Source organism: Crocodylus siamensis, chromosome 14 (assembly GCF_052110815.1).
Source record: "Crocodylus siamensis isolate JL-2025a chromosome 14, ASM5211081v1, whole genome shotgun sequence".
Classification (NCBI taxonomy): domain Eukaryota; kingdom Metazoa; phylum Chordata; order Crocodylia; family Crocodylidae; genus Crocodylus; species Crocodylus siamensis.
This window is the reverse complement of record NC_143408.1, coordinates 15843197-15869605: the sequence shown is the minus strand read 5'-3', so window position 1 is coordinate 15869605 and position 26409 is coordinate 15843197. Positions and strand designations below refer to the sequence as shown.

The following is a 26409-nucleotide window of genomic DNA, read 5'->3' as shown; positions in this document are numbered from 1 at the left end:
CATCTGTACAATTAAAAAACCCACTGGATATATTTTAAGCAGAGGACAGCTCAGCTGTTTACCCTGCTGCATGCAAGGCCTGTCAGTTAGCAGGAGACACACCCCACGACTGGTATCTGACTTGAAAGCAGTGCAGAGAGAAACAGTGACCTACTGCTCTCATCTGTATGTACAAAAAACTTCCATGAAAAAGGCCCCAAGCCAGACAACGCTTTTTGGAAAATAACTTTATCCACGCATTACATGTGTTACTTATCTTTTAGTAAACAGCTTTTTCCTTACACATTTTTCAGTCTATTTAAAATCCACCATCTAGATTTACAGTATTTACAATCTAGATCACATGGGAAAATTAGTCCATCCTCCACATTTACATATTTACAATCTTTGGAGCAAGAATTCTTTGTATTAAAAAAAACCCCAAACAAAACAAAACAATAAAAAACACCAATAATTTATAAAACTCTTTACGATAGAAATATGCTGCAGTCACCTGCAGGGGGCACAGGGATATTCACACTGCTGGAGCTCCAAGTGTTAGTAAGCGTGCCTGAGTTTGGAGTTGACAGGTGCCGTACAGTAGATCCTCATGTTTCCTGCCAAAGGACCAGATATGGCCATAAAGGGGTGGCCTGTCTTGCTGGTGCTTGAGAGCAGCTCCACCTTATCCAGGCAGGGTCCCTTTGACCAGGCAGCGTGCATCTGGGAAAGTAGGGACAAAAGACCCCATTGTGGTACCCCCTTCCACACTTGTCTGTACCCCAAAATGCGTGTCAATGCGACACCATGGAAATCCAGCACCACCATCAGTGAGTTGAGTGTGAGCTGCTGTGAAATGACATGACATCAGGAGGACTAGTGGTGTTGGGTCATGTTTACAAACAGCAAAATGGGGAAGATCTAAGATTACATGATCCCTTCTCCTCCCCTGCCAGGCCCCCAGGGGCATCTCAGTAGTTTTAAAATGAGCTCAGTGTCCACAGTCCTGCTGGGTGTGAGTGAGAAAGAGCTGACGATCCCGAGGTGGAACTGGGAGCAAAAATCACTGAAACAACTTTCCTGTGCCCCAGCCACAACAGGGCTTTTTGGTGGCTCCCAGACAGATATGGCATTTCTCCAGCCCTGCTTCCCATATATCCCGGGGGCCACTGTGCTCCAGGCTTTGGAAGCTGGTTTCAGAAACATGACTAAGAGTGACACAGCCACATACACCACCTGCAGCTGCCACTGCCTTCCTCAGGGATGCTCTTGCTGACAGGAGTGCAGTGGGACCATAGAGTGCTGGTTGCTATCAGAGCTGCTCTTGCAAACCGGTCCCCAGTCAACCTAAAGCTTGGCCTGGGCTTTGCAGGCTGCTTACTCTTAATTGGATTAACTGCTTGGTGGGTACTCCTTGGTCTTCCAGCAAAGCCAGACATGCTTCAGTCTGCAAAAAATGCTGTAGCTGGGGACAGCAATGCATTGGTGCCATGAACTTAGGTCTCCCGTGACCCAGCAGCTAGTGGAGGCTCTTGAAATGGAAAGCCAAGAGGGCAACTTGGGACATGTAATTTTGTAATGCCTCTTAAGCAGTGCATGAACTCTCACAGAGAGTGATCTCCTTGGTGTGGGAGGGCACAGGTCTGCAGGTCATGGACTAGATCTTCCCTGCCTGCTCCACACAGGCAGTGGGGCTGTCGCACATTCAGGAATGTCTATATCGGGGCGGGCAATTATTTCCGGCAGAGGGCCGCTTACCCAGTTTTGGCAGGCTGTTGAAGGCTACATGGGTAGCCCCACCCCTTGACAGGTGCCCTGCCCCCTGGGCACTATCTGCGGCCAATGTCCCAATATTTTGGGACCAATTTCCCAGGGCCAACATTGGTGAGGCGCCCAAAGCTGCTGTCGCCACGCACAGCCCCAACAGGAGAGTCCAGAGCTGGTGCAGGGCCCAGGCTGGCAGCGGGGCCAGGTTACGAGGTGATGCTGAGCACAGGGGGGGAAAAGCGGCCACTTGCCCACCCCGTAGCTGGTGCCACACGCTGCAGCCACTCGCAGCCCACCTGGGACTGCCTGTGCCTGCTCAGGACAGCCCTGCGTGGGCTGCGAGTGGCTGCAGCACAGTGCACCAGCCACGGGGCAGGGGAGGAGCCGCTTTCCTCCACAGTGGGAAGGAGCCTGGGCAAAAGCTGGGTATGGGGTGGGGAGAAGCAGCCCCTCATCCTCCCCATGACCGGCATTCCCTGCTGCAGCTGCTCGCAGCCTGGGTGGAGTGGTCTGGAGCAGGCACAGGCAGCCCCACATGGGCTGCAAGCAGCTGCAGCATGGGGCGCCAGCCATGGGGTGGGCTAGGAGCTGCTTTCCTCCACCCCCCACACAGCTTTTCCCTGGGCTCCTTCCCTGCCCAGGGTCCTCCCCTCCTCCTTCCCCCTTACCTGCGGTTCCAGTGTGCGGCAGCCACGTGCTCCCAAGCTAGAAGCCCCAACTGGGGCTTCCGGCTGGGGGGTGGGGCAGATGGGCCCTGCGGTTGTGGGAGCCCGCTGGGCTTCCCCTGGGTCATACTGCCCTTGGTTCCTGTCATTTTTACAGGAACCAAGGGCAGATAAATATTAATTTTCTAAATGTTTTAGGCGACCCACGGGCTGGATACAATGGCCTTGCAGGCCACATTCAGCCCACAGGCTGGATTTTGCCCACCCCTGCTCTATATAATTCAGAGTGTCACTGCACTCAGGAGCACCATACTGTCTTGAAATAGGTTGCTTTGGCCATAGCCCCAAGCCTGCCTCTGATTCAGAGGAAGTGGATCTGAGAGACACCAGTGGCACTCTAATCCACTTCACACCTGCTGAATCCAGGACTCTGAGCAGGTCAAAAACATTAGTTGGCACTTGTGTCACTGCAGTGGACACATGCAATGCTGGAACCAGCACTGCTAACAGAGCAGTCAGCAGGACCCACAAGATTCAACTGACTCTGAATTAGCAGGAGTGGATATGTACAACTTCCCTCCACCTAATAGTGCCAGCTAGTCATCTGGGCATCCTAGGCCATGTGCTGCTCAAGAGACTTCAGAACAAGCAGCTCCAAAGGGGCTCTACCACTGCCAACACATAACATGTGGCTGTGCCATGTTGGTAGGAACAGAACAGACAGCCTGGGGCAATGCCTGAAGCTGCTGAAATGTCTCAAATTACCCTCTAGACTGGGAAAAGGAGGGAGCTGGGGAACAGACACCAAATGTATTTTGCCCACCCTGGTCTATGTAAGTCAGAGTGTCACTGCACTCAGGAGCACCAAGCTGTCTTGAAATGGAAAAGACCTAAACACTTCCTCCACACTCACTCAGCAGTCACTGGTAGGGCTGTGCAAAGATTTGGGTGCCTACTTGATCAGAGGAGATTCGGCCTGATTTGGCAGCCGAATCTCTGAATCCTAACAGAATCAGGAGATCAATAAAAAGGTCTAAATCAATTCAAAACTCTCCGAATCGATTCGGAAAAGATTCAGAGAGCTTCGATGATTTGGGCAGTCCTCGCTCGCTGCTACAGGGAGCTGGACCCAGACTCCGTGCCGGTAAGTAGAAGACCCGGCTGGAGAAGGGGACCATGGGGGACCCCTGTCAGGCACCATCCCCTGCCTGCTTCCCCAGCCCCCGAGTGTCCCCAACCACTGCCCACTCTCCCAGCCCCCCTCATGGCTGCCTCAGCTGGCCCCAGCTCCCAGCTCTTTAAAAGCCCTACTCACTGGCTACTGCCAGACAGGGGAGGCAATCCATGCTGCCCCCCACTGCTCCATACTGCATGGAGGGCTCTAGCACAAGCCCCACCACCTGCCCAGCCCACGTGGGGCTGCCAGCCCCCTCCCCCATGGCTGCCCTGCCCAGCCCCTGATCCCTGCTCTTTAAAAAAAAAAAAAAAAAAAAAAAAAAAAAGAGCCCCTACTCATCATCTGCTGCAGCAGCCTTGAGGCTTCTGGGGGTTCATAACAGAGCCCCCATGCAGCATGGGTCAGTCCCCACCCCCGACCTGGCAGGACCCAGTGAATCTGGTCTTTTTTTTGTTGTTGAAAGAACCAGGAGCTGGGTGGGATGGGGCAGCTGTGTATGTGGGGGGAGGGGCAGGACAGGACTGGGAGAGTGGGTGGGGGTTGGGAGGCTAATGGTAGAGCCTCCCCACATGGCATGGGACAACAAGAATCACCCCGCCTCCCCAGCAGCATCCAGTGAGTTTGGGGCTTGTTTTTTTCCTTTTTTCAAAGAGCCAGGGGCTGGGGCAGGTGTGGCAGCAGCCATTGATGGGGCTGGGAGAATGGGCAGGGGATGGGGCCTGTCAGATTCAGAGATTTGGCTGATTTAGCAGTGGCCAAATCTCCAAATTAGATTTAGCCAAATTGATTTGGGACAGTGATTCGAGTCACTAAATCAGCTGAATCTGAATCCGAAGCAAATACTAGCTGCTTCGCGCAGGCCTAGTCACTGGAGCTTCCTTATCCCTTTCCCGGAAAGAAAGTGCAGCTGCAGAAGTCAATTTCTGGGTTTCCACCATTGAGAGTTGTTCTGATTCACTGGCTACGCTGGCCCTAGGTCCTGTGCAAGTCTTGAGGCAGATCCTCCCCTGCAGTAAAGTTCTACTTGGTGCAGGGGAACATGGGGATAGGGCAGGGGAAGAGGCGGCAGGGAACTGGTTAAAATTCTTCTTGATGCTGAAGGCCAGTCTGAAGCTCCTCTGGCAGAAACTGGGGAAGCCTAGGTGTTGCTGTAACTTTACATGGATGCTCCAGCAGCCCAGCCAAGAGCTAAGACTCCGCAAAGCAGAGCTCTGTCCTGGCACCCTTCTCGATGCATGATGTCTTGGGGCCAGTTGGGGTAAGAGCAAGCTCTACCAACTCAATCTTCCCTGGGCAAGTCACAGATAGAACCTGCATTTTCACACCCCTTCAGCAGCCCAAGGAACCATGCCATAATCCACATGAGACCCAGCTCTGCCTTGGGTACCTGGCTTCACATGTCATGGCAGCACATTCAACCCTAACTCTTCCCATGGCTCTCATGTAACTACGTTTTGCAGCCTAAGGGACTTCTCTCATCTCATCTGGCTTCCCCCAACCCAGCTAGTTCTGCCTCCCATTGTGCTTCCCACCACAGCCATCTGGAACTCTACCTACAGATAGCATGGTCCAGGGAACTGAGGAACAGGCTGGCAGTAAGGATTCCTCTGCCAGCCCTGGCCCCAGCAAACTCAGCAGCAAGAAACAGCATCAGAACCTCAGTTTCAGTTGCTTAAGTAATGACACTGATTATCCCATGGTAGCCAACAAGAGAGCTGCAAAGTTTGATCAGCATCTGGACAGCAACTTTGAAGACACTTGTCCACACTGAGTTAATTCAGATTAAACTGGAGAGTGAATTTAAAGTGCAACAGCTAGTCCTGAATAATCATAGCTGTATACATGTCTATTTTAGAACAAGACAGTCTTGGTCTGGTTTTGTGTAACCTGCTTTTAATATAGATTTACCTGGAAAAAGGCCCTCTGTAACCAGGTGCATGGCTCAGGGACAGTAGTCCAGTTGCGGGGTGTTAACAAGCAATAGTCTGCCTGCTCAGGGGCACACGGCCAGTTGACAGGATGACTGCCTGGCCACAGAGGAAGTTAAAGCTCCCAGGGAGGGGAGCTGAGGCAGCAGCACAAAGCCAAGGGTGCCCTCTCCAGGTCCATGGAAGGATGGCAGGTTTTGAGTTAACCCTTTGTTGTTTGCATTTTTGTTTTTATTATTGATGTTGTTTCCTGTGGGGACAAGTTTGCCCCAAGGAAAATCAAAGCTCAGTGACAACCCACTACTTGTGGTGGAGAATGTGGGCATTTTAAAACCATTACCAGCCATGAAGACCAAAACTCTGCTAAAATGGCTGGAGAGGGTGCAGCACCAATGGCAGCAGCTGTTTCAACAGCTTCAACAACAACAGTTCCAAAGAAAGCAGCAGCAGGAATTCTTGAAACTGCAATGGACCAGTGCAGCAAGATAGAGCGGCAAGATGGAGTCACACCCGTGGGTGAGTCACTGGATTCCCCAAGGCTGGAGAGTGCAGTCCTCACCAATATGGGACCTGCAGATGTCCCAGAGGCTTTCCTCACAACTTTTGAGCGGCAGGTGACAGAGATCTCAGCCGCCATGAGACACGTAGGCTGTGAAAGAGGGCCCTCTGTTAACTAGGGAAGCACAGGCACCTTACCGGGCCCTGGGACCAGATTCAGCCCAGGATTACAAGTTACTTAAAGCAGCCATACTGGACTGCCTGGGTTTCACAGAACAGGACTATCTGCAAGTTTTGAGAGGAGACTTGGCACCCAAATGCATGGCCCCGTGCCATGACCCAGAAGCCAAAGGGCTTGTGCATTTTCTGGCTAAATCTGAACTCTGGGTCAGCTGAACAGATGGAACTAGTGACTTCAGAACAGTTCTGCATCAGCCTCCCCCTAAAAGCCTGGAGGTGGGTGTACCACCACTAGGTGGCCAGCCTGGAGGAAGCCACATAGAAGACAGGGGACTTCATGGGGTGGGGTTAAACTGCTGGGATCCTTGGGGAAGCTGGGGCTCCAGGGCAAACAGGCTGGGTTTCTAGGCAAGCCTCAAGTAGGTGCTTTACCTCCATCTCCTCTAAGGCCCCAGGCAGGAGGAGAGCCCTTAAGCAGGCCCACCAGAGAAGAAAGCCACCTGGGGCATCCCTACAGCCCAAGCAGAGGAAGAGGGGCTTAAATGACATGCTTCCAATTTGGAGAGAAAGGCCACCAGATGGATTGTGGGTACTCCCATGCCTGTCTCAGAGGCAAAGTGGGAGAGCCCAGATACAAGAGGATATACAGTCCCTGTAAAAGTAGGGGATGTCCCTGTGGTAAGGCTTATAGGATCAGGCTATGGTCAGATGTTTGTACATGAGCAGTTTGAGTTCAACAGATATTCTGGTTAATGAATATGCATGTGCCACCTGAATTCATGGGGATACCTCTACCCCATAATGCACCTAAACCTGACCATCAGGGGACAGGAAAGACATAAGAGTGGTAGTGGAGTGAGACTGGGGCTCGACAGTCAAGTTGATATAGCTGACCCAAAGAACTGTTAAAACCCAGGCTGACCCTAATCTCATGGAACCAGAACAAAGGGAGATATTTCCCTTTTTGGATCGTGAGCTTTTTGGGCTTGACCCAGGTCCAACAGTGACAGCAATTCAGGCAGTAGGACCATATCAGTCAGAGGAAATGCTCAAGAAAAGGGGTCAAGGTTCAATATGATCTGAACTGCCCTCCAAAGGAAACAGAGGGTATGGGAACCCCAGGCAATCATTGAGAGGGCGGACTAGATCAGGTGGGGGAAGGCCAAGATTTCATCTATGATCAAAGGAAGGATCTAGTTCATGCCCCTCTGTACTGATGGTTGGGACAGGCCGATGGGGCCATAGCGGATGCAAGTTTGGCAGCCCAGAACCTCCATTTTGAGTTGCAGGAGGACCTTCTGGTAAGGGTAACCAAAGACAACCATCACAATGGTGTGGTGGTTCCAACTATTAGTCCTGAAACAGTACTGTGGCCAGGTTCTGAAACTGCCACATGATGCACCATGGAGTTAGGGAGGACCATTTGGGAGTGGAAAAGATCCAGGATAAAGTGCTGATAAGGTTTTGTTTGGCTTGAGGTATACCAGGAAATGAAAGGCTATTGTGCATCCTCCCCCGAGTGCCAGCTGGTTGCCCCCTGGCTTGCTCATAAGGGCCCACTGGTGCCCGGCCCACTGGTCAGCATTCCCTTTGAATGGGTCAGGATGGATTTGGTGGAACCCTTTGAGCCCAGTTTAAGGGGCTCCAAGTTCATCCTGGTCCTAGTCAACTATGCCACCAGCTACCTTGAGATTGTGGTGATCAACTCTGCTGGTGATCAGCTCACAGGCCACTGTACTAACAGTGGCTTCTGAGCTACTACAGATTTTCTCCTGAGTGCATTTTTAAAGAGCCTTTAATGTACCAGGGCAGGGCCTTCATGTCCTGGTTATTACAGAAGGTCTGGAGCTTATTAATAGGGACCTATCCAAATCAAGGAGGCAGGTGACGGATTTCACAGGCAGATCATGGGGTCGGCCATCATTTTTATGGGCTTATCACAACAGGCCCCACTCCATGAATCTGGCTGAGAGGCCCTGCCCCTCATCACTGATTGGTTGGCTGTCCATTGTGCAGCTCTGCCCCTAGCCACTGACTGGTAGAGGGATGGGGCTGCATGACAGGCAGCCATCTCAGCCAATAAGCAAGGGGCTGTGGTGGCCACCATCTTGGCTACTCCCCTTCACTCTGGCACCACCCTCCTTCCCCCCAGTAAGCTACATGGTCAGGCTACTGGCTCCCTACCAGGGAGCCAGTGTTTTACTTTTAATAAGATCTTTTTTGGCAGGTTTCATGGACATTGCCCAATTTCACAAGTAATGCTGCATTTCACAATTTCCATGAAATCTGCAAAACCACGAATTGAGTAGGTCACTACTTACTAAGGTCCATTTGGTAAGAACTTCAGTGTATCATCTCCAAATGGATGGCCTGGCTGAAAAGTTTGACTGAACACTGAAGGAGATGTTGAGGACATTTGTCTCAGAAGAGCTGCAAAATTGGCATCAGTCATTATCCTACTTCTTGTTCACCGTATGAGAGGTTCCAGTCTTCCACAGGCTTTTTTGTCCTTTGAGTTACTGTGTAGAAGGCGGCATGTTAGACCTCCTGCAAGAGTCCTGGCAGGCCCAGAGGATAGATACACAAAATGTAGTTCAATAGGTTTTGAAGCTTTGGGAAAGATTAGACCTGATGGGGATCCTCGCAAGGAAACATCTCAAAGCAGCCCAACAGGAACAGGAACAGCAGCAGCAGCAGCAATACAATAAAAAATGCTTGGCTCTGGATCTACCAGCTAGGGGACTGAGTCCTACTACTGCTCCCCTCCTCCAAGAGTAAGTTACTGGTGAGGTGGCAAAGCTCTTTTGAGGTCCTGCAGAGGGTAGAACAGGTGAATTATGAAGTTTGTCTAGTAGGGAAACGGTAGGGTTCATAAGTATACTACATTAACCTGTTAAAGTCCTGGAAAGCACAAGAGGCCTGTCTAGTCTCTAAGTGTTTGATGGAAGCTGCCCTGGGGATTCTGGATTCCGTCCCATTTCCAATAACTGGCCCAGGCTATTGACTTTGACCCTGACTCAACAGCCTGAAATAAAAAACCTCCTGGAAGAATTTGAAGAGGCTGGACTGCATTAACTGAACAAAGGATTATCCTCAAACCAGGTTGTGCAATTCAGGAGGGACACTTAAGAATTCCAGCATGACTTACAGAAATGGTAAAACAAGAAGTTAAGATGTGGGACTTGAGGTAATAGAATAATTGACCAGTGAGTGGAGTAGAGTGGAGTAGCCCAATTGTGTTGGTGTCAATGACCAGCTCCTTCATCCAGTTTTGCATTGACTTCCACAAAGTCAATGCAGTTTCAAAATGTGACATATACCCAATGCTCAGAATAGATGAAATAGGTAACACAAAGTGCGTGCATGCGTGTAAACCACCCTGGACTTGACCAAAGGATATTGGCAAATTTCTTTGGATCCAGTGTCTCAGGAAATCACAGTCTTTGCAACACCCCCGGGACTCTACCACTTCAAGACTTTATCTATTGGTCTATATGGAGCCCCAGTGACCTTCCAATACTTAATGGCCAAAGTTTCATAGTTAGTAGAGTCGGAAGGGACCTGAGCAGATCATCAAGTCCGACCCCCTGCCATGGCAGGAAAGAGTACTAGGGTCAAACAACCCCAGCAAGGTGATTGTCTAGTCTTGTCTTGAAGACCCCCGGGGTAGGAGCCAGCACCACTTCCTTTGGAAGCTGGTTCCAGATCCTAGCAGCCCTGACTGTGAAATAGCGCCTCCTCATGTCTAATCTCAATTTACCTTCTGCCAGCTTGTGACCATTATTTCTAGTCACTCCTGGTAGTGCTTGGGGGAACAGGGACTCCCCCAGTGCCTGCTGGTCCCCTCTGGCTAGTTTGTAACAGGCCACTAGATCCCCCCTCAGCCTTCTCTTGTGGAGGCTGAACAGGTTCAAGTCCCGTAGCCTGTCCTGCTGCCCCTGATCATGCGAGTGGCCTCCTCTGGACCCTTTCATGTTGTCCACATCCCTCTTGAAGTGCGGCACCCAGAACTGGACACAGTACTCCAGCTGCGGCCTGACCAGTGCCGCATAGAGGGGGAGGATCACCTCCTTGGACCTGCTCGAGATGCATCTGTGGATGCGTGACAAGGTGCGGTTGGCCTTCCTGACTGCATCCCCACACTGCCGGCCCATGTTCATCTTGGCATCAGTGATGACTCCAAGATCCTTTTCTGCCTCTGTACTGGTGAGAAGGGAGTTCCCCAGCCTGTAGGTATGGTGCTGGTTCTTCTTCCCCAGGTGCAGTACCTTGTACTTGTCTGTGTTGAATCCCGTCCTATTCTCATCCACCCACCCCTGTAACCTGTCTAGGTCTGATTGTAGCCTATTCCTTCCTTCTAGTGTGCCAACATCCCCCCACATCTTAGTGTCATCAGCAAATTTGAACAGGGTGCTTTTTACCCCCTCATCCAAGTCATTGATGAAGATGTTGAACAGTGCGTGCCCAAGGACCCAGCCCTGGGAGACCCCACTGCCCACATCCCTCCAGGTCAAAAATGATCCATCCACTATCACTCTCTGGGTGTGGCCCTCCAGCCAGCTGGTGACCCATTTGACTGTGAAGGTGTCGACACCACAGTCCCCTAGTTTTTTAATGAGAATGGGGTGAGAGACAGTGTCGAAGGCCTTCCGAAAGTCCAGAAAGACTATTTCCACTGCTATCCCTGCATCTAAGGATTTGGTAACCTGGTCATAGAAGGCCACCAGGTTGGTCTGAGAGGAACTGCCTCTAATGAACCTGTGTTGGTTGCCCCTAAGCATAACCTCCCCTGCTGGCCCCTCGTGGACATATGCCGGAATAATTCTCTCAAAAAGCTTACCCAGGATTGAGGTAAGACTAACTGGCCTATAGTTTCCTGGGTCCTCCTTCCTCCCTTTTTTGAAGATGGGAACCACGCTGGCCCTCTTCCAGTCCTCTGGCACCACACCAGATCACCACGAGTGCTTTTAAGTGCTCTGGCACCACACCAGAGCACCACGAGTACTCCACTCACACTAGGCATATGAGACTGTCTATCTGGATGACGTTGTAATATTTACCAATAGATGGGTGGACCACCTCCAATAAGCGAAAGAAGAGTTGCAGTTGATACAAGAAGCTGGTCTCATGGCTAACCCAACTAAATGTCACCTGGGGTACATGGGGACTAGATACCTGAGCTATATTCTGGGCAATGGTAAAATCAGGCCCCTAGTCAACTAAGTAAAGCCCTTGGTGGAAGCACTAATACCAACAACCAAAAAGCAAGTGAAGCCATTTCTGGACTTGGCAAGCTACTACTGGCGATTCATCCTACAACAGTGGTCACCAACCAGTCTATCTCGATTGACTGGTCAATTGCGGAGCCTTTGACAGTTGATTTCAGTCTGTCAGAGGCTCCACAGTTGGGAGCACCAGGACGTATGTGGCTGGGCTTAGCCACACCCCCTGCCACCTGGGCCAGGCTGGGTGAGTGGGGTCAGAGCCCACGTGGCTTCTCTGGGAGGCAGGGCAGGGCCAGGGGGAAGGCAGGGCAGGGGCGGTGGATCTTGGGGTGCTCTTTACTTTAAAAACAAAAAAACCCAAAAAAAACGTGATTTTCACCATAAAAAGGTGGGAGACCACTGTCCTACAATTTGCAGCCATCACAGCCCCAGTGACTGGCCTGCTGTGGAAGGGAGCACTGAAAAGGATTCAGTGATTAAAATGTGAGACAGTGTTTGGGACAGTAAAACAGCTGCTATGCAGTACACCAGTCCTTAACACAAATATTCATATTGCAGACAGATGCCTCAGAGTAAGGCCTGGGGATGGTTCTTTCCTGAGAGACTGAGGATGGAGAGCACTCCATTCTGCATCTCAGCACAAAACTGCTTCCCTGGGAGCAGAAGTATACTGGCATAGAAAAGGAGCACCTAGCAATTAAGTGGGTGGTTGAAGCCCTCTGCTAATATCTCCTCCCAGAGATCCAGTATTGTTGGGTCATTGACCATGGCCCTTTAACATTGCTTAATGCTGTGCAGGAGGCCACCCCCTGGTTGACAAAGTGGTACCTGTCCCTGAAGCCTTTTGATTTTATGACAGATCACAGCTGTGTCAGCACACCCAAATACAAACTTCTTCTTCCAAGAGAAGGTGGGTATTGAAGAAAGGGAAGAGTGCATCCTGGGTTCAACTCCTGGAAGGGAGGATGTGTAGCTGGGTACATAGCTCAGGGGTGGGAGTCCAGCTGCCGGGGGGCATAGCCTGTCCGGTCAGGGGCATGGGACCAGCTGACAGGGATGACTGCCTGGCCACAGAGGAAGTTAAAAGCTCCTAGGGAGGGGAGTTAAGGAGGGAAGGCTGTGGTGCTGAGGGGACAGCATAAAGCTGGGATTGCCCTCTCCGGGTCCAAGAAAGGACCGCAGGTTTTGGATTGATCCTTTGTTTGTTTGTTAATCATGTTTGTTTGTTTTATTACTGATGTTGTGGGGACAAGTTTGCCCCAGGGAAAATAAAGGCTCAGGGACACTCTGCTACACCCTCATTCTGGAATCAGCATGTCCACCCATGCAGTTATTTAAGAACTACCATTCCTGAACAGTTATTTTTAAATAACTCCATGTGTAGATGCCTTCAATACCAAGGGTCATATTCTGCTCCCAGTTCCACCAGTGTCAAATTCAGAGCCACTCCACTGAGTTAACCGGAGACTCTTTATTAACACTAGCACAGCTGAGAGCTGAATTTGTTTCTGAGTTTTAATGCTGACTGAGAAAAAGCTGCTGTACAATTTACACTGATGACTCAAAGTGCATGGACTAAGAACTAGAATATAAACCAGGAGAGGGCAAAGCCAGAGTTTTCCAGGTCATTTCTGAGAGACTTGGGTCTCCCACAGCCTCCGGGGCCACATGGTGCCTGCAGCTGCCACTGAAAGTAGTTGTTTGGAGGTGACTTACCAGCTGCAGCCCAGCTATAGAGAAACACACAGTGGAGCAGTAAGGTAAAATGTCTCCCCCTTTTCAGGCCTATCCATAGTGTATCCTTCCTGAAATATGAACTAGGACCTACACAGGAATTACAAGGAGCCATTGTTCACTGATGGAGCAGCATCAGCTTGGTGGGTCCCCAAATGAGCCAAATGTGCTTAGCCAACAGGGTCTGCAGCACTGCCAGGTATCTGTCACAGTTAGGCACTGCCTATAGCTCTCTTGCTCAGTCATAGTTACCTCCACAGCAACTCCAGCACATGCAAGGAAGTGAGAGAGCAGGAGCCAAATGAGGCAGGGATGAGAAGCTCAAGTTACTTAAGCTAAGCTCCAACCTGCTTCATTTCAGATGACTGAGCCTCATGGAGCTACCACACTGGCATCCACTGGACCAGTAAGTAGGGATGGGCAAAATCAGTATCACTACATCAGTGGTGCCCTGCATCACCAGGCACAGAAACAGGGACTGGCACAACTTGCTGACCAAAAAGAGACATGGACTTGCAAATGGCCTCCAGAGTCCTGCTCCATAGGCTGGCAAGGTAAGCAACGGCATTGTACTGGTGGGAAGTGGGAGAGAGAAAGGAAGGATAAGGCCAAGCTCTTGTTATCCTAAGCATGCCCTTGAGCAATACACAAGGTGGAACCCAAGGCAGGACACTGTTACTAGAGAGAAAGGAGGACATAGCATTTGAGTGGTACAAAGTGATTTGGGGACCCAACACACAAAGTCCACAAGAGTCTTTCAGTGGATCTGGGAACGGATACTCAGTGATTACATCAGCACTTTACAGACAGACATTTGCCCAAGTTGCGATCCCTTTCCTCTGCCTCCATGGACAGCAGGAGCAGTCAAATCCATGCCTTGAACTGGGAATGGGTTCACAGGGGATATCCCCAAAGTTAACCTCCCCCCAGCATGTCACAGCAGAAAGACAATAACGTTTCAACACTGTCAAATAAAATTGTTTGTCATTGAACCCACAATGAACTCACTCACTGCAACCAAACATATAACGCACTCTGCAATAGATATCGACACTTCCAAGATAAATAATTTAAATTAATGTTAATTTTAAATTAACGAGCACCAAGCTACAATGCAGCCTGCTCAAGAGAGAGTTTTCTGCTCTGATCCATAAGGTCTGAGCCCCTTTAGTTCAGTGGAAGAACTGACCTGCCCTCCCCAGTTGACAGGGTGACCTAGAATTCGGCAGCGTGCATCACTGACCCCCAGTTCAGGATCAAATGCTGACCAAGAGAACCATTCCAGTAAACTGTCCACATCCCAATCAGCCTCTTTGTTGGCAATCTTGGCAGGGAAGGCAAGGATTGCACAAGTTACGGAGACCAGCCTCCCCTCAAAGCCTGCAGGGCAGTGCTAAGGCACATTGGGTAGGAGCAGGAGGGCAGGGACATCCAGTCCTGCTGCCCGTGTGGAGCCGGCTCTGAAGCTCAACCAAGAACTCTGACCTCCAGGGCCATTAATCTGGCTCTTCTCACCTGTAATATATGCACTTGAGACACAAACTGAAACAGCTGGATCACAAGTTAAAAAACAGAAAAATGCAGTATTTCCCCAAACTTCATACAGTCCAAGTTGTGGAGCAGAAAGCTCCACCCATCCTGGCCTCAGAGCAGAGCTACACCAGGTGCTAGCTCCTCGAAAAGCCCACAGTTCTTCCTCCAAACAAAGTGCTTGTGTATCCATCTCTGGCTTAGGGTCTTACCAGCCATCATCCTATATAACAGGATGAAAACTCCTACTCTTCAGCTTACTTCTGTCATTTGAAAATGATGGGATGCTTTCCAATCCTCTGGTTAACCACGCTCTCCACAACCTTTTAATTTAACCCTTTTTCAATGAGCACTGTTCACTAGCTCTCCTGCAGTGGAGAGACGAAAAATGGACCCGAACGTTTACCCAAAGATTTTATCTTGGGTAACAGAACCACCCATAGCAAGTAAATGCTGGAATGGACACACACACCCACATGCTCCCAGTCCATGGACAGGGATTTCCAATTCCCCAAACCCAGGAAGTTCTGCTCCAATTCAGTGTTTTGGTATCAATATTCACCGCAAAATACTGTAAGGCATCCTCCCTTCTCAAAATAAAATTCACAATCGGTGCCATTTCAGGCTTCCCAAAGCCAGCCCCCAGACTGGGGTCAGGAAGCAAACTGGCACCCCTTTGCCTCATTCATACTCAAAGAGCAAACCAATCTAGTGAGAAGTTTAAAGTCCTTCATTCAAGCCCATCCTGCTCCAAGGGAAATGCTGTAGGTGGTTAAATTAAAGAGCATGGTAGAACAGCTAAAGTTCTCTGTGAAGAGCAGGAGGCCAAAGTAGTCAGTGTAGCAGCAAGCCATGGGAATGGTCTGTCCCATAGGAAGTACCTCATTGTGCCATGCTGAAGGCCTAAAAGTCAGCGCTGGACTGGCCCCAACATGATTAATCCATTCCATGACATTGAAGACTTCAGAGGCCTCTACTTCAAAAGTCTTGGCACAATGTAGATAAGAGTATCATTGCCCAAGGCAAGGAGGACTCAATAGCCCCAGGGACCAGCCCTTCTCCCTCTGCCCACCTTCTCCAGGGCCATCATTATCCCCAGCTACCAACACTGCCAAGAGCAAGGAGCATATTTGAGGCCAATATGCAAGAGCCAAAGGCTATGGCGGTGTCTCCAAGCCAATGGGTGTCAGGAGGCTCTCAGTGACAGGCAGCCATGGCAGACTCTAAACTGCCCAGACAATTTGCAGGTAATTCCAGTCCATGGCCCCATCAGAAGTAAGTGAGGTTCTTGACAACTCTCAGTTCAAGCATCTTCTTTATAGCTAATGCCTCATGAGAGACATTGTGCTCCGAAGCCTGTGAAATACAAAAAAGAAGACTGGTTTTCCATGCACCATAGTGAGGAGCATCCTTATAGAAACCTAGGTAAGTATGAAGGGTTGTGTGCCTGTTTCAGACTTTCCACTCATCTCAATCATACTCTCATCATTCATGGTGATCTGTTTTAGTGAAGCTTTTAAAACTTTTTAAATTGTTTTAAAACATTTTAAAGAGTTTCCTACTAAGTACATACAATTGCAATAGTATTCAGGGAATCTGGAGAATAAGCCACTATACTACACTGACCCCATTGGCAAAATAAATGAGAAAATCTGTGACTAAGGATCTGGGACACCAAGTTGATGCAAAAGGAAGATTATTGGTATTGTTATTAGATCAACAGTGAAAACAAGCAAGTGACTCTCCATTGAGAAGTCTGTTGTTTAAATCAGCAGCTAAACTGATCAACTTGATCTCTGGACTAGAGAAATCTTTGCCATGGTTCATGAGTTGGTAAAAGCATAATAGTTTACCTGGAGCAATCCACTGCTGACAGGTATTAGCTCTGCTATGAAAGGGTTAAGCAGTAGGGCTGTGCAAAGCTTCAGACCATGATTCGGATTTGGAGACGATTCAGAGGCTGAATCTACGAATCCAAATCGAATCACTGGAAGCTTTAGGCTTTCCAAATCGATTCAGAGCTTCTGAATTGATTTGGAAAAGCTTTGGAGATTCGGCCATAGGGTATAATGGGGAATCAATGAAATAGCTATAACTTCGTCGTCTTTTGGCTGATTCAGATGAAACCTGCAGGGACGGTAGCTTCTGTTGAGAGCATGACATGCCACGCTTTGAGGAGATAGGTGCAGGTGTTTCTGGGAAATTCCGCCTCAAAGTCCTGAAAACAGAACACGTCACACGTGTGTGTTAAGACACAGTGGGGTCAAAACTGCAGGCATGCTAGCCCTGCTGAGGCCACAAAGCCTGCCAAGTTTCAAGAAGATAGGTGCAGGGGTTTGGGGGAAACTGCACCTCAAGCTGCGGACAAGCAAAATTTGTGACATGGGGGACACTGTGTGTGTTAAGGTGCAGCAGGATGAAAACCACAGGCCTGACAGCCCCTGCTGAGGCCACAAAGCCTGCCAGCTGTCAAGGAGATAGGTGCAGGGGCTTCTGGGTTCTCGGGCCCTGCACCTCTAGCTACTGACAGGCAAAACTTGTGATATGGGTGCTTGTGCAACTGTGTCCGTCCCAGAGCACGGGATGGGGGCACGACTACTGTAGGCCTGGCTGCTAAGCTACTGTGTTACCAATCAATCATGATTCACTCAGGGACCAGCTCAATACACAGTAGCTAGCTACTAGATAATGAGTTAACAAGCAAGGATTAACACCTACAAAACCACAGACTAAGGAGAAAAAAGAATTACTAGAGTCGGGAACTGCTTCTGCCCCAAGACAGAGACAGTCAGTTGCACAAGCACTCATGTCACGAGTTTTGCCTGTCAGCAGCTAGGGGTGCAGGGCCCCAGAACACCCCTGCACCTATCTCCTTAACAGCTGGCAGGTGTCGTGGCTTCAGCAGGGGCTAGCATGCCTGCAGCTTTCACCCCGCTGTGCCTTAACACACACGGTATCACCCATGTCACGAGTTTTGCTTGTCCGCAGCTTGAGGTACAGTTCCCCTGAACCCCTGCACCTATCTCCCTGAAGCTTGGGAGGCTTTGGGGCCGTAGCAGGGGCTACCACCTCTGTAGTTTTCACCCCACTGTGGCTTACACACACACGTGACATGAGTTTTGCTTTCAAGAATTTGGGGTGCAGTTTCCCCCAAACCCCTGCACCTATCTCCTTGAAGCTTGGCATGTGTCACGCTCTCAGTAGGGGCTACCATCCTGGCAAGTTTCACCCAAATCAGCCAAAAGACAACAAAGTTATAGATATTTCATTGATTCCCCATTACACTCTATGGTCAAATCTCCGAATCAGCTCTGAATCTTCCAAAGCAATTTGGCCGAATCGAATCAGAGAAACGATTCAGATCTCTGAATTAAATCTCTGGCATCCAAATTGGCCAAATCCGAATTGAATAGCTCCCTATTCGCACAGGCCTATTAAGCAGGTTTTGTGGGCTCCCCAGTGTTGGGGATTCATATCTAGGTGGAATAACTGAAGCAGCTCTCTGAAAACAAAAGCTTCATTGGTGGAGGCTGAAAAGGAGAAGCCCTAGGAACAACCCAGCCCAGCACAGGCAGAAGGTGCCGTTCATCTAGCCTGCAGGGCAAAAAGGATAAGAACCCCTTGCTGTACTCAAAACCAAAAGGCAAGAGGTGAGTTTGGACCCTACGCAGCATCTACACTGTACTTGCAAAAAGATCACACAGGCTTTTTTCAAATTTGTTTTCATAATTTGCAGATTACTGTAATATGCAGCAGCTCTGGAGTCACTTATTTTGATAGCATAGACAAGCCTGTGACACAGCAGAACTCTCCATTAACAGCACAATGCAGACATTCTGGCTGGCTGGCTCCATTTGGCAAGTTTGCCTTAATGACATTGCATCTCTGGGGCAGGAACCATCCTTCCTTACTTGCACGGCATGAGTTCATTCATACCCATAACCACCTTGTGCTATGCAAACAGGGAAGGAAAAGATGGCTCCTACTCCAAAGGCTTAGGAGGTATTTCCTGTCTTACGGTGCCAGACATATGGGGGCCCTGATGCCACACTACTGTTCATAGTTATTACTGTAAATACAAATGATGGTAAGGGGAAATTCTTCATATACTAAGTATTCCCAGTAGCTGCATGGAGAATGCTCCCAAATTTCAAGGTTATGCCTACGGCAATGAAACAGTGTTCATGGACAAGCACTGCATTGCGTACCACTGCTCATGAATGTGTCAAAGCTAGTCAGAAATATGATCACGTGACTTCCCAGTGGTAACAAACATAGGGAGGTAAAATCTCTCAAGCTATTACATAGGTGAAAATGTATCCATGGTTATGGCCAATGAGCTGTTAGCAATAACGTTTTCCCCAGTGCTCTCTGTGAAGTCCAAAGATCCTCAGAGAGATGGTGCTACACAATTGCTAAGTAACAGGAGCAGCCCAACACAGGTGGAAGGTAGTTCAGCGGCAGCAAGCAAAGGAGGATGCAGGTAGTTACTTACAGCCATGGACTTTAATGTGATTTGCTCATAATAGTGTATGGTCTGTTTCTTATTGCCAGAATCAGGGTAGCCAAAGCCTGCAATGTGTACTACGTCACAGAAGTGCAATGCCAAGGTGATAGCTAACAATCCTGTTGTTGGTTTCTGAGAGAGAGATAGAGAGACAAATAACATGACTCGATGATAAACATACATGCTGTGCTGTTCGGTGTAGTTTTCTCTCTCCTCCTCCCCCCAGCAACAGGTCCTGTGTGTAACATAGTGGCGGGCTCCAAGGACTCTCAATCTGTCACTAGGTTACTCCAAATAGTTTGGGCTTGGGATGCTGACGTTACAAGATCCTAGGCCCACTGACACCAGGCTACTTCATGGTGCAGCAACACAATTCATCACATACACACCACTTAGGATGGCTGCTTCCCCAATAGGAAGCGTCACATCTAGTAATGGGGTTGCCACCATTCCAGAACAGGGCTTTAAATGTTGTCTTGCAGCTTTCATCACTAGGCCCATGGAGCATACAACATTTTTGACTGCACAAGAGGGGAAATGCTATGTCACAAATTCCAAGATGCAGATGAATTTTCCAAAGAGCTCAGTGAGAAGTTTTTCAGATAGGAGAATCTCCCCTGGTTGTGTGCCAGGTCCCCGCACAGACCAAGGCACTGAGAAAGTACAGATTAAGCACAGCTCTATGAACTTTACTGCTCATGCCTGCACAGCTTAAACTGCTCTAGAAACTTTAAGAAGTTACTTTGACCCTTGCCTATAAAATTGCCATGTTCAAGATACTTTTCTCAGCTCAATGTAGTTTTTAAAAGACATGAGCCTTGGTAGAGAGACTAGAGAAAATGCATTCATTCACTCTGAATTTAGTATGACTGTCAACCAGTAACAACCAATTAAAAGATCTGCCCCTCTGCTCACTGCTTATCTCAGCCTTCAATTCCAGCACCATTTATTTGCTGAGAGCAGCAAAGCTGTATGAAAAAAAAATCTTATGGAAGCAATGAAATGGTGCTGACAGAAATGTTCGGGTCATGTCCCCCTCTGGAGGCTCACGCATGGTTCATTTCCTACTACTATCACCTACCACAGTGGGGGTAAAGGTTTTTAACAAATGTGTCACAAATTAGCCCCAACACTGATCCCCTTCCCCTGCCCAATTTCCTGCTCTGCTTCCTGCTGTCTGTCAGCTCTGTTGCTCCTCTTTCTGCTTTACTCCCTGTGCTCCCTCCCTGATCTTCTGCTTTGCTTTCTGCTCCCTGCCCCATCTGCCACTGTGCTACTTCTCCTCTCCTCAATCTGTTGCATGCTATATATGCACATGCTGCTTGGGCCATTTGTGGCATTCATGCTACAGACTGGCCACCCCTGCCCTAGCATTTTTATATTCAAAGCGCTGTGTAAATGTAAACTAACAGAGGTCAAGGCAAATTACTGGCCTTTCCCATCCTAAGTCAGCAAGGATAGCAGCTTTGGAAGCTATATTTAAACAGCTTACAGCTTGGCCAACAAGTCAAGAAGGGGAACAACAGGGCCAGGAAAGAGGAGGCAGTACTGTCCAATGACACTAAGTCCCATTTAGCAAGTTTTGTGTGCGAACACCTTGGGTTTTAAAATCTGAGCACCGTCAGTCTCCCTCATTCTCCTTCACCCGGCTATACTGGCTCCCTTACCTGCTTAACCTTCCGCAGTTGCTTCATTGGAAGATTAAGCAATTTAGCAGCAGTTATTTCCATAAAATAAGGGTTCAGAATTCGCACATGCTCTGGATTTGCATCCCAGATTAGAGGAGGCTGTTTCCAAAACCCCTTCCGTACCTGAAAAATGAAAACAGGAAGGTTAGTCCCATTCTTTACACGGGAGTCCCAGGGCCTGAGCCTGGGAGGGTTAGCTGCAGTAGCCAAATGAAGCAGGTAAGATATCCAGCCTGGCCTTGTGACATCGCCCACCCTCCTTATGGTACTCACGCGCTTCTTGTCATTGAGGATGGACTCCATCCAATGGAAGTCCATGGGTTTAAATGGCACCAAGACCAGCAGGGTATCTGGGTTGTTCTCCCTTTTGGGGTTGAAGTGTGCAGATTCTGGGTAAAACAAGCGCATGGTAGTCTTGGAGCCAACATCCTGCTCGTACCCATAAACTGGTGCATTGTTCAACCTTTTAGAGAGAGAGAGAGGAGACATGTGAGGCATCTCCCACTGCTTGAAGACCTGTCCCCTTGACATCCTGCAAGCATTCCTAGGAAAGACCATTTTGGGGGCTCTAGTCACGTGTTCGCTGTACTTTGATTCAATGAATTTGTTTGGTTAGAGGACTTGGTCCAGTCTCAGGGTGTGAGATGGCATCCTTCTTGAGTGAACTCCCACATGAACAGAGGGTCACCACATACTTCCCCACCTTTCTGGCTCTGGGTGCAAGGTGCTCTTCTTTGATTTGCCTTACATAACGTAACAACGGGCATCTAATATGCATATTGAAAGATTTCAAAATAAACTCTCCCCTGTCCACCCTTCCCCACCCCCCGGAAATGGGATGAGAGCTTGCATACATGAGAAGCGTTGTTACATGCACTACTACAACAGCAAGTGTGGTTTAAGAACCTATACAGACAGAACAGTATGGAGGGCAACTGGCACTAATCAACAAAACACAAAAGGGATCAGGTCTTCAGGTGAGGTTAACCTGTGTAGTGCCATTAAAATCAGACAGTGACCACTTACATTGGCCCATGAACTCTGGACACTGCTTTGCTCTCTGGTCTTGGCAGCGCCAAACTCCCAAAAGCCCCACCCCAAAATGTCAGTTTTTGTTTTCACCGCCCAGGCTGCATTTGCACAGAGTCACAGATTTGAATTTCTGGAATAGGGAAGTCTGAAGTCCCTGGGGTTTGACCAAAGCCTGGAGAAGTGGACAGGAAAGCTCTTATGGATGTCAGCATGCTTTGGTTAGGTTCTTGGCCCCTGGCAAATGTGGAGCAATGTCCATCGTTCAGCAACATGCCTCAATGATCCAAGAGGCCCTTGACCAAGTCCAGGTGATGGGCCAGAGGAGTCTCACTACCACTCAAGTATTTCTGAGGTGGGACTTTATGCTAGAGGAAGGTTTCGGACCTCTCTGGTCTGAAACAAACCCATTAAGTTTCCACCCATGTTTCAGTTCATAGTTGCCCTTGCTGAATCTTCAAACACTGTCCGTATGCTTCCTCTAGCCCGGCGGCGTGGGGCATGGGGTAGGTTCCTCTTTCTGCTGGCTCCAGCGGCGGGATGTGAAGGGCCTGATTTTAATAAAAGCTCAGCACCTCCAGCACCCGCGGACCCTAACCAGAGCCCTAAGTGCGCAACACTTCTGAAAATAAGGCCAGGAGTTTTTGCAGGATGGCATCATCTTGGTTACTCACCACAGGGCAAAGCCACAAGCCCAGAAAAATGACTTCACTGGGCAGGGGAGACACTAACTAGAGCTGTAATGATGGGATCATAAGAAATTAAAGACCAAGGCACTGAATGTCACTATTTCCCCCTGTAATGTCCTGCAGTTGGAACAGCAGCATCATGACTAGTCCTGCTTTTGCGTTCTGCCTCTGCTACTGTCTGCAGGCAACTTGAAAGAAAAGGAAGAGACACAACATTCCCCAGGCTCAGTTCTGGTCTCTCAACAGTACATCGTTTTCTTCCTTCCCATGAATGTATCACTGGTTCCTGGAGTTTTTTCTCTGTCTGTGTGGAGATCTCTGGGAAGTGCAGGATGTAGGGAAGATGAAGTCTTGTTGTATGAAGGGCTACAAATGCTCACATACCTGATCACAACATCGTATTTATTAATTGCTTCCCCCATGGAGCTGTTCTTGAGCCGGTGTCCATTCCCCACCACCACACACCTCCGGCACTTCATGCTATGGAAAGGAAATTCATTTTGAACCACCCGCATCTCAAGGCAATTATCCTTCCCCTTTATATTTACCAGAATAGTTCTTTATAAGTTGTTAGAACAGAAGAAAGCCTAAATCCCTTGGGGCCCATACAGAGCTGCCCTGCTTGCTGCTGTAGATCCAAGTTCTGGGTGAAGTCCCATGGCTTGGCTATGCAGAGAGCAGGCTACATGGTCACAATCTGGGCCTTAGCAGCTCTGAATCTTTAAAGTACCATATTTTTACAAACTGGTTCAAGGGGAAATACACGTGGAAAATTTCCATGACTATGAGGGCGCATTTATTAGGGGCGTTTTTCCAAGGCAGATAGACACTGTCTCCAATCTCTGGAACTGAACAGAAGAAACTAATCCCTTTAATGCAGGCCACCAAATGGCAACAGCTACCAGTCACTACCACATTGGCTAGATTCAAACTGGGGACCCAGAGTGCAGGCACACATACAAGTCACCATGAGGGAAGTAGAGAGGGACTTTCCCAGTGCTGTGATAACTGCCCATATGCACAGTCTTACCTCACAGTAAGTGAAGGCAAAACCACAGTAGCTTACCCTTCAGTGAGGGGGCTAAGTTACTGTGGGTTAGCTTTCATATACTGGGGAGAAGGGATCCTAGCAGCAACTTATTGCAGAGCATTTGGTGTGCAGTAAACTCTGCCTTCTTCTACCTTGCAGTAGTTTGTTCATATGCTTTCCAGGGACAAAGGACCCTCCCTGCCTGCACATCAGGCTGTCTCCGCTGCAGAGCCTGTGCTGCCAGGGCTATGCCGGCAGAGCCCTCTAGTGAAGGCACATTTGTAAAAGGAGGGTTTTTGCTAACTTACAGAGATGCTGAGTTAACAAAAGCCCTCTTCTGCCAGCACAGCAACACCCACACTAGAGGTTTTGCTGGCATAGCTGCCAGACAGGGGCACAATCTGCTCATACCACTAGCTGATATAAGTATGCCAGGAAAGATCTGTAGCATAGACCAGACCTCAGTAACCAAAATGTGGGAGGCAGGTATAAGGAGCCCCCTACTTGAGTCATTACAACCTGAACCTTGAACCGCCAACATTAAAAGCAAGTGCCTTTACTGTATGAGCTAAAGTAGCAAGTCCACTAAACCAGTTCAGCCCAATCCAGAGGCAAGTCCACTAAACCAGTGGTGTCCAACCTTTTGCAGGCATGCCACAAATTAGCCCTAAACTCTTCCTGAGTGTCACTCCAATCCCCTTTCCATGTCTGGTCTGCTGCTCTGCTTTTTTTCTCCCTGCCCAATCTGCTGCTTTGCTTTCTGCTTCCTGCCCTATCTGCCAATGCGCTGTTTTTATCCTCTGCAATCAGCTGTGTGCCACATACAGACTACCTGTCACAGGCTGGCCACCTCTGCAGTAGATGGCCAAATAGTAACCTTTTATCCTGTTATAGGGAGCAGGCGCTAGAGGAAGAACAGAGACCTGCTCATAGGCTGGGTCCAGCAGGAAAGACACTAGACTGAGGCCATCTGGCTTCTGTTCTCTGCTTGGCCATATCATCTGTGATTCTGATCATGCAGTCATCCAGTAGGGCTGGAAGGGGTGTCCAGAGGCCATCTAATCCAGTGGCCTACCCAAGCCAGGTGCTGCCACACAGGTGGGTACAATGTCTAAAAAGAGTCCTAAGACTCATGCAGGCAACTGTACAGAAGCACAGTGTCTTCATTCTTCCATATACCCTCCATACCCTTTGGGCAATAACAGAAGTTGGCAGGAGAAAGTAAAGTGTGCAGCTGGGCAAGAGCTCAGAGAAACCTGCCTGTACCAAATGCTGGGGTGGGAGAAGGGAGCTGCATGTCAACCCTGGCTGCAATGCAGACCAGTCAGCATGGAAGCTGAGTTACTCAGCCAGCCTGATATTCTTCACATTTCAAAACACTCAAGACTAATTCCCATTCATGGTTGCCTTCAGATACCTGTGGAGCTCCCAGAGACAAACATCTAACCACTGTTTCTAGGGATCTCTTAAAAATAGATATGGGCTGGATTAGCCAAGAGGCAAAGGCCAAAGTACCATGAGGTGGGTGAGAAGTACTCTGTAAGCACTGTTATCATATCAGGAATGAGCCCCTGACCACTCAACTTGATGGCCTTCCCCGGATTATCCCTTGCCTGATGCCAGACTTGTCTTTTTGCTTCTGCCTAATGCACAGAAAGGGAAGAGAGCAGGCTCTGGCCCTACAGACACCTGCTGGTCCTGGGAGGGCAGTAATGCCAGCTGTCACGAAACCTAATCACAAGACTTTGGATTTCTAAATCAAAGTAACTCCGACTGGCAATCTCCCAATTGAACCATCAGATCTCCGGACTTTCCCAGTTAGTAAACCTGTGGAGGTGAAGGGAGGGCGGAGAGATAGAAGACCCCATGGTGAAGAAGGGAGTAGGGCAGGAGCAGGGGCTGGGGTGAATGAGGCCCTGGGGCTGGGGAGGGTTGTCCAGAAGTGTGTGGAGGTGTGTGGGAGTGGGGGGGGGGAAATGGTGTGGCCCCCCTCAGCTGTGTGCACTGGGCTGGGGCTCTGCGCCCTGCTCTCTTGGACCCAGCAGCAAGGTGACACCATTGCTGCCTGCCAGGTGGGTAGGGGACACAGGGTGTGCTGGCCACGTGGTGAGTTCCCTGCCTGCCCAGCGGCGGGAGGCACACTGGCACCGTGTGCCTGAGCTCTCAGGGCAAAGGAAGCAGGGCGCAGAGCCCCAGCCCACAGTGGGTAACCCGCCTCTGCCCCGCAGGGGGCACATGCCCCCCATGCCTCCCCCAGGGGTCTGCACAGCTGCAGGGGGCTGAATCCCCCCGCATGCCTCTGAACAACCAGGTCCCGCCCTAGGGCCCCATTCACCCCACTCCCCCCTTCACTGTGGGGGCCCTCAATGTCCCTCCACCCCTTCTCTGTCCCCCACCCCTCCCCCTCCACTTACCGGCTGGGTGCTGTCAGTGCCTCTGTGCGTCTGCCCCTCACTCCCAAGCCACAGCCCCCCCGCCCTGCTGCCGTCTCTCACTCCTCACCCACCGTACCCCGCCTCCTCCCAGGGCTCCAAACCCCACACACACACCTTCACAAATAACAACCCCCCCAACACACACAGGCTTCAAAAATAGTATTTCATAGTTTACATGCCAATGTCTTGATTTTTTAAGAGTCTGGCTTAACATTTTTGGCACGGTTGAGTTGGCAATACTGGGTGTAACACTAGGACAAGTCTGGTTACATTTCCCAGGCCCTTAGTTTGTCAGATCTCCAGACCTCCTCCCAGCTGCCATTTGGACCCATGCTGTAGACAGGTGGG

At 49.5% G+C, this 26409-nt stretch overlaps 1 protein-coding gene across 8 annotated transcripts in view; it reads right to left on the bottom strand.

Annotated features, from left to right (window-relative positions):
• Positions 1-8607: 8607 nt before the first annotated feature.
• Positions 8608-26409, bottom strand: part of ST3GAL4 (ST3 beta-galactoside alpha-2,3-sialyltransferase 4) — a 182697-nt gene continuing 164895 nt past the window's right edge. For 7 of the 8 annotated variants that reach the window (XM_090026779.1, XM_090026777.1, XM_090026782.1 and 4 more), the window contains 5 exons: positions 22981-23076; positions 21152-21341; positions 20858-21001; positions 19179-19322; positions 8608-16039 (listed from right to left, as the gene is read on the bottom strand). In XM_090026779.1, the coding sequence (XP_089882905.1) occupies positions 15953-16039; positions 19179-19322; positions 20858-21001; positions 21152-21341; positions 22981-23076 (661 nt within the window). In that variant the 3' untranslated portion in view covers positions 8608-15952. The remainder of the gene's footprint in view (positions 16040-19178; positions 19323-20857; positions 21002-21151; positions 21342-22980; positions 23077-26409) is intronic. The other variant, XM_090026780.1, reaches the window with a different exon arrangement.